The 8,496-nt window shown below is 37.1% G+C and overlaps 1 protein-coding gene across 1 annotated transcript in view; it reads left to right on the top strand.

The window, feature by feature from the left end:
- The first annotated feature begins 354 nt into the window (after positions 1–354).
- PAPSS1 (3'-phosphoadenosine 5'-phosphosulfate synthase 1) overlaps positions 355–8,496 on the top strand; it is a 39,713-nt gene continuing 31,571 nt past the window's right edge. The window contains 5 exon segments of the mRNA XM_009327058.1: positions 355–391; positions 394–465; positions 4,044–4,279; positions 5,626–5,764; positions 7,872–7,990. Coding sequence (XP_009325333.1) covers positions 355–391; positions 394–465; positions 4,044–4,279; positions 5,626–5,764; positions 7,872–7,990 — 603 coding nt within the window.

Genomic DNA, 8,496 nt, shown 5'->3' with positions numbered 1-8,496 from the left:
CTTCTTAGATTTAAATGACTTGAACAGAAGTCAAGTCTAGCAGCTCTAGCAGTTCATCTCTATTTTTGTAGTTGATTTTTCTTAAACAAGTTGTATTTGAAAGTAGTAGATGACTAACCTGGCAATCCCAAGTTTCACAGAAGGAGCACAAGGGATGTGGTTTGCTATGGGTGGCTTTTCTAATTTCCTTTGTGTCCTTTGATCTGTGCTGCAGCTGATGGATTGGGTATTGTTTTTACTTCCATTGGTCTGTCTCCAAGTCTTTCTTTGTGCCTGTGAATAAAGTTTTAGTATGCTTTGCCAGCTCACCCTTTCAGAAGTTAAAGACCTAATCAGCTGCTTCTTTTACAGGGAATGCAGAGGGCAACCAACGTTACCTACCAAGCTCATCATGTAGCAGGAATAAGAGAGGCCAAGTGGTAGGAACAAGAAGTGGTTTTCGTGGCTGCACAGTCTGGTTAACAGGTACAGTCACGGATTTCTGAGGATTCTTTCATTTTAGTTACTCTTCTGAAAAGCTACTTGGCTGTAGCTCCTTTTTTTCATGCAAAGCTGAATGTTTGTGGAATCTAGGACCTTGATGCAATTTTATGACTATTTTTAGGTAGACTAGCAAGAAATTGCTCTGGGACAGATAGTAACTTGAGAATGTATTTTGTTCAATGCTCGAGGAGCATTGTTTATTTGGCACTGTCTGCTGCTTAATTCCACTTGAGTTTTGTAGTGTGTGGGGGGTGGTTTTTGTGTTTTAACCAATTCTGGCTCTTCTTACTGTCCATTTTACCTATTAACAAATGAAACCTAACTTTTTTTTTTAGTCTGTGTTTCTGAATCTTTGTTGTAAAGGTCTCTTTTCTTTGGAAAGTTCTTGTCTCCTTGGGTTGAAATAACGTTTCAATATAAACCTATGCCTTTGGACAGCAATTGCATGTTAAGGCAATGCATACTGGGAGTTATTTTTTTAAATCAGCACCATGGTTTTTTCACTGAATTGTTTGACTGTAAAAAGAGGAGGTAAGTAAATTATGGAAGACAGCTTTGTTTCATAACTGTGAAGGGATTTTTTTGTTCTGTCTGTCAAAGTTCGTGGAAGCTTTAACATATTTCCTTTGGAGTTTTTTTCAGTTAAAACTGAAAATAAAAAATAAATAACTAAGTGTGTTATTTAGTTAGTTTGTAAACCATTTAGAGCACTGTTGTATTGCAATACAAAAGATCTTCACAGAGTATTAGAGAAACTTACTACACTAAGTAAAATTTGTTTCCACTAATGTTAATGAATGTGTGTGAAAGGTAAAGCAGTAGTTGATAACAAATTGCTGAGAGACATTCCAAACAGATTTGATACAGTAGCTTGCTGTCAAGTATTCCTTTGGTAAAAGAATGGAGCCCTTTCTCTCCCTATTTCTGTCACGTAGCTCCAGCCTGTCTCTCAATGCTCGAATGATCTGGTAGGCTGCCTTTCTGTTTCTCCTGGTAATTCATTAATATCCTTTTGAAAGAGATCATGATAAAAATGTTTTCTTAGTTATCTACACGGCAACATTTTCCAGTCATCGTTCTTTTTAAACAAATGTAATCTTAATGCCCAATTTCCCTTTTTTCAGGAGGAAGAAGGGTGGTAGTAGAATACAGAAAAGTAGAAAGGCTGTAAGGTATTAAGAAGAGTGTGTTGGGGAAGCTAGATTATTGCAGATGTTTGAGCACTAATGTCAGGGAGTGAAATGGACTGTAGGCATTGAAGGAAGCAATACTAGCCATTCTAGAACTGTGCAAACATGAGTCTTCAAAACTCTGCTGGGCTTTAGAATAAAAGCTGAAACGGTGGTATACTCCCTTCAAGATTCTCTCACTTCTTCAGCACTCATGAGGTGGGAGTGTATGGAAAATTATTTCAGAGATCACTTTTCATTTTTAAGCTAAGATTTATTTGAGAGCTAAATTCTAACGAATGTCTTGTGCTGTCGAGTCAGAGGGTCCTAGTAAAAAAAACCCCGAGGAATGTATCAAAAATGTGGAAAAGCATTACTTTCATGTGTAAAATAATATGCAATTTTGGGAGTGTAAGTTATTTTGAAGACTTGTCAGCTCAAAAGCGGTTTTTAAAATTCATTATTATGTAACCTTAACTTTTGCATTTCATTACACATCAGAGACCAAATGATGTGTGAAAAGCTAGAGCATTTGAGTGAATAGCAAGCTAGATGTGGGGACAAAAATTGCAAGTCAAAGACTGCATCAATGAGAAGTAAATTATGAAGTTGCTGAAATCTTAATTTGGACTGCCATACTTATTTTCTAGGGTGGGGTATGCTTAATTACTGCCAGAAGAAGACTATTCTGTTTCCAGCCTTGCTTTCCTTCTCTTGCCTCGCACAAGCTGTAGTGTTTGCCCAGCCCAACATTGAGCTGATTCAACTTGCTAAATCATCAGTGAACTTAACACAGCCTCCACACACACAAAAAAAGGCGGGGGGGGGAAGGAAAAAAAAATAATTAGCAAACTGAGTTGGCTAATGGGCACCAGAGGTCGTGGAATAATAGAAGTAGGATGGTGTGAGTGGAGAGAAGGGAGAGCAAGAGAGCAGGACCTCCCCTTTTGGAATCTGGTTCTGGCTTAAGTCATAACATTCAGCTTCATCATGTATAGCTGTTGCTCTCTTCAAAGTAGACAGGTAAGCATTGACACAAGGAACTTGAGTTGTCCAAGAAAATGTAGATAATTTGTATGATGATGATAAGTCATTATTCAGAACTCTGCAATTTTTTTTTAGAGTTTTGAGTATGAGCCAAACCATACTGAAATTTGTGAGATGGATGCAGGGGCTTTTTTTGAGAGAGAGGTGTTGGCTTAAGTTCTTATGTAGGACTTGTCCTGGGATACACATATTCTTATGTTTTCAGTAGACTGCTCTGCATCTTCTGAATATTAAATTGAGTGAAGGAGGAACAAATGCAATGACTCCTTTTCTTTAAATTACCCTAAACTATTGCAGGTGTCAAGGTTTCCTTTGCACTTTGTGTTTTCTTGGAACATGCTTGTTAGCATGATTGTCATCCTTTGCTGTAAAGGTCTTGGAAGTAATACCAAACTGCTCTTTTGTGTGATTTTTTTTTTTTTTTGCTTCTTTCTCTGAAAGCTAGAATAAATCTTAACCACCACTAATAAAGATCAAAACATTTTTCTTCACCCACTAGTTCTATTTTTTTTAGACTACCATTACCCTCATTTTTTTTCTTATTCAAAAGATTAATGTCATCTTATGAATATTTGAGTTTGTGTCCCATTTAGGAATTGATTGCCCTGTATAAGCTGAAGCATGTGCTCCATTTAACCTCCTGAAATCTAGTCTAGAAAATTATTTAAATACATTTCCAACTTAAAGCAAATGGTAGACTTTTTAGTGCCAGCAAGACTTCCCAATTGTTCAAAGGTTTGTTGCCGAAGATTCTGAACTGGACCAAAGTTGAATATTAAAATTGTCTTTGCTTGTTTCTGACACACTCCAGTTAGTGGAGCATGACTGTGGTGTGTGTGTCTTGAGTGAGTGAGTTTTGTTGTGTCTGTGGTGTCTAATTCAGTGCTGTTATTCTGCAAGAAGTAAGAACAGAGTGTGGTTTGGTCTGATCCCATTTCTTTTGTTGACTGAAATTCACTTCAGTGTGAGACCTTCCTCTTCTGATATAAATGTAACATCTTAACTCTGTGTTGGGTTTCTGAATTTAGTTTGCTCAGGTAGTAACAACTGCCAGCAGCAGCACTGGGGAATGTGCACCACCTCTATAAGCAGCAGCAGTTCTCAAGGCCAAAGTCTTTTGTCTGCTTCTAATTACGCACTTAACTTTGTGCCTTACTCTCCCTATACCTATTGTCTGTGTAAAAGGCACTTGGCTTATTTTGCAGGTAAGCATCTCCGAAAGGCATTGCTGCTGCCGCTTGTCACTTTGGGTTTTTCATACTAGCAGTGGTACACGTACTACAATTTGCCCTATCTTGTTCCTATGCTTATAATATTCAATAACAATATAAATATATATTCCAGGTCTATCTGGTGCTGGGAAGACTACAGTGAGCATGGCACTGGAGGAGTATTTAGTATGCCATGGTATTCCATGCTACACATTGGACGGTGACAATATTCGCCAAGGCCTTAATAAGAATCTGGGTTTCACACCAGAAGATAGAGAAGAAAATGTCCGTCGTATTGCTGAGGTTGCTAAACTGTTTGCAGATGCTGGTTTGGTGTGCATTACTAGTTTCATCTCTCCTTATACTAAGGTAAATGTGAAAACCCTCTAGAGGGAAAATACAAAATGCAAAATTTCACTTAATTTTAGTTATAGGAATCCCTCACTGAACCTAGCCAGAATCAAATGCTTCCTTGTTTGTTTGGTTTTTTTTGACATTTGTGCTTTCTAGAGATGATTACTCAAATTTCAGAAACATTAATCTTAAATATAAAAAAAGTTTACATTAGCCCTATAACTGGAACTGTCCTTCAGTCTATTAGGCAGAATTATTAATCTAGTATTAGGAACAAACCCAAATGATACTCCAAAGAGAGTCTTAAAATTACAGTATCTTGTTTGATCCATGTAGATTCCAGTACTTCATAAATATGAAGACTAGGTATACACTTAACCTGAAGACTCAGTTAAATTGTTTCTAAAAGCAACTTCTCCCTCAGTAAACGAATGGCGTGAGCTGTATTTTACCAAGTGGCTTAAGGGAAAAATGTTTAATTGCCTGTAGTTCTTTTTACTTTATTTCATGCCGTGTATACAACGTGACATTAGATAATACTGAAAATTAACCTAAATCTATGTTCACATTGTTTTGTGAAGACTTTTTTCATCTGTGTATGAGAACAAGGATAGGAGAGACAAAAAGGATGTGTGAACACCAAGAATCTTGAAGAATGACCCAGGGGCTGTAGCTCAGACATTTCACAGCATGAGAAGGTGTTATTTCTTCGGTTATAGTGGTATAAACAGTTCTTCTGATAATAATTTGGGGAACTCAAGGTCCTGCAATAAAACAGAATTCTTAGATATGAGGAAAAATAACCATAGTTAGTAAGAGATGGTTTTAGTGGATATTTTGAAAGTTTTTTGTTCTCTGAATGAAATTCACCAATTGTTTCAATGCTTGGCAAGCGATACAAATAAAATAATATTTGGAGTATACAAGTCTTGTCAGATTAATGAATGTAGAGAAATCTGGTACTCTGGAGAGAAGGGTGGTCATATCAGGAGCAGCAGATAATACCTCCTCTGACTTTAGTGAGCTAGGCAGATGATGTAACTTGGGGATGTAACTCTTAAGATAGGGGCAGGTATAGAAAATTCTGCACTCTATGCCTGGGTTGTTTGTTTTGTTTTGTTATAAATCAGGTTAATGTAAACTGTCTCAGATCTTCATGTCAGCTTTTACCATGTGATGAACTGTAGCCAAACTGATGTAGCTTGCAAGGCACCGGTTGATCAGATCATGTTTCTTTTTTCAAACTTTGAGAACTTGTTTACATTTTACTATCAGCTTCTTTAAAACAAACTTCAAAAGCAGAAAGGCAATAACAATATGTGGGTGCAATCTTCTAGGTTTTTTTTTCTATTTTCTTTCAGGATCGTAATAACGCCAGACGAATTCATGAAGGGGCAAGTTTGCCTTTTTTTGAAGTATTTGTGGATGCTCCATTGCATGTCTGTGAGCAGAGAGATGTTAAAGGACTCTACAAGAAAGCCAGGGCTGGAGAAATTAAAGGTGAACCTAGATGTAGTCACATACTTTCTGTATAAGTGAAACATTGGTATAATTTGACTCCACATAAGTGGATGTGCTCAAGTCTGTGAGTGTACCACCCTTAAAAGCAGCATGGACTGGGGAGAGGACCGAGCAGAAAATTGGCATTGACTTCTAGCTCATGCAACTGAGTAGTTAAATGCATTGGAGAGTAAAAGGGCAAAACTGGCTATCCTCATATCGAAAAACCTTGAGCAGATTACATAGTTTCTATTGCAAGCTCTTATGATTGAGGATTAGTCTATCTCCTTTGTGTGTCCATTGACTAGTTAAAAAAGAGCCTGATTCTCTCTGAAGCTTATAAAGAATTGCATTAATAAGAGTTACTAACTTCTTACAAAAAGTAAAGCATGATCACCATCTTTCTGTAAAGACCATTAAGAACACTTCTGAAGAGACTAACTTTTCTTTTGAAATTAGGGTTCTATGCTAGTGCCCATGAAAATGCTTTCCTATCCCCAGCCTCAGATCAAGATTTAAGTACAGCCTGCAATAAAAAAAAAGCTTAAATATATGATCACTCTTTGCAAGTATTGTTTCAGGTGCTTCTTTGCTCTGTGTTATAGTTTGCAGAGGCTGACGACAGCACTTCTTACGTGTATTAAGAAGCAAAGCAATTTTTAAAGTAATCACTTTCAGGTGCTGTGTTAGCAGATGCTGTAATGATGAACTCACCATTAATCAAAAGTGATATAAAATTCAAGAAATCTAAGACATCCCACATGACTTGTTGCTTGATACTTCTAGCGCTACCAAATATATCATGTGAAGACCAGGAATAAATAAGGCTGAACTAAGGTTTGCTCAGAATCAAAGCAAGATGGCTTGAGATGGCACGATACAAAGACATAGTTCGGTACAGAATCCTATCTGTGCTGTAGTACTTCCTTAATATTTTGTTAATTTTACAAGCCCCATAATAGAATTGTGTTACTTTAGAAGTGGTAGTGAAGTATACAGTGCCTGAGTAAGCTACAAGTGGGTCTAGCAGTGGCTGTATCTTATGACCTATCTGATATATGAAGGATGAATATTAACTGAACTTGCCTGTTCACAAGGAATGTCAACAACTGTTATCTTCTTTTTCTCCTGTAATGGTAATGGGACGCTTTCTTTGCCCCCTATTCCCACTCCTCCAGTAATCAGATGCTTACAAAGTATACAGTTCTTGGAATGTGTACCGGCCTTTCTTTATTACATGGGGTACTGCAGCAATTGATCTTTTTCTTAGATGGGGAATTAAGCTACTAATTTTGAGAGTATTTAAGTCTGAAGTGAAAAACTTGAGTTTTAATGTTTGCATTTACAATTGTAGAGTATGCAGATGTTCAGTTGCTGTAGCCCAGCTGATATTTCTGCTGCAGATCTGACTTGTGCTTACATGCTTTGCCTTCGGGCTTGATTTTTCCTTTTTGTTTATGCATGGTTAGTCAGAATCTCCTCTGTTTCAAAGCAGATTGCTAGCTAAGTAGGCCAGAACAAGTGTCACTGGTAGCTTGTGCAGTCTGTGACGATAGTTATTATAACTACAATAAACACACACATCTACCTTACATTAACAGCTATCTTAAGATGGGTATGTTAGCTAAACTAATGTAATAGGTATTGGGATTCCGTACTCTTCAGAGTATTGCTTGGTGGCATGAGTGTCAATTTACATATATACAGGTCATTCAACATCAGGCTTTGTGTTTTAAAAAAAACCAATCAATCAATCACAGCTAATAATGAAGCACAAGCTGACGGATGACTAACTCTGGGTTGATATGCACAGTTCTGCCCGTGCTCCTTTCTTTATTCACAGTATAAACCAAATAACTTCACCAACAAAAACGTGCTACGTATGTGCTGCAGAATGCTGAAGTTTGATGCAGTCATGTAGTAGGATTAGCAGATGGTCTGATAAAGAAAAAAAATGTTGATTTCCTTAAGAAATCCTGTATTAAGGAAGCTAAAACTCTGTGCTCTTGCCTGTTGTGTTGGTTTATATCTAGAAAACTGTGAACAATGTTAAAATAGTAATCTTTTGGAAAAAGTCACTTCAAGATTTTTGTCTTATATTCTGTAGGTTTTACTGGGATTGATTCTGAGTATGAAAAACCGGAAGCCCCAGAGCTTGTGCTGAAAACTGATTCCTGTGATGTGAATGACTGTATACAACAAGTTGTGGAACTTCTTCAAGAGAGGGTGAGCAGAAATGCAGATATATCTTAGTAACTTTTCTCAAAGCATTTGTGCCTGCAATCTGAATGTGCTGGGAAAAGCAGAGACAGTTTTTATGAATTAAAGGCTTATACATCTTTAAATTCTAGCTTTTAAACTTGTCCTATTGTGTGTTTCCTTTTTAAACCTAAACATTGTAACAACATTGATCTCTGTCAAATAAGATTCGGACAAGTGGAAAATTAATTTATATTAATTATCATAATTGATAACTGGAAGGGAGAGAAGGTTATCTCAGTTGTTACAGAACCAATGATGAATGCTGACTTTAAAATTGGTTGCTAGCATTTGTAAGAGTCTGAAATTTTTTACTTGGTCTCTACAGTGTACAAATTAATATATACTGCAGATGTGAAGATGCAGGGATGCACTTACACAGTAATTTGAGCTGGGCTAAATAGGGGCTGCTGCGGTTGTGTCTGCTTTCCCTTGTTTCCACTGTTTTTCTTGCACTAGTAAAAGTGGTCTCC

The sequence above is a fragment of the Pygoscelis adeliae genome, unplaced genomic scaffold, assembly GCF_000699105.1.
Source record: "Pygoscelis adeliae isolate BGI_AS28 unplaced genomic scaffold, ASM69910v1 Scaffold87, whole genome shotgun sequence".
Lineage (NCBI taxonomy): Eukaryota > Metazoa > Chordata > Aves > Sphenisciformes > Spheniscidae > Pygoscelis > Pygoscelis adeliae.
The sequence above is the reverse complement of the archived record's forward strand: the minus strand, read 5'-3'. Positions and strand labels throughout refer to the sequence as shown.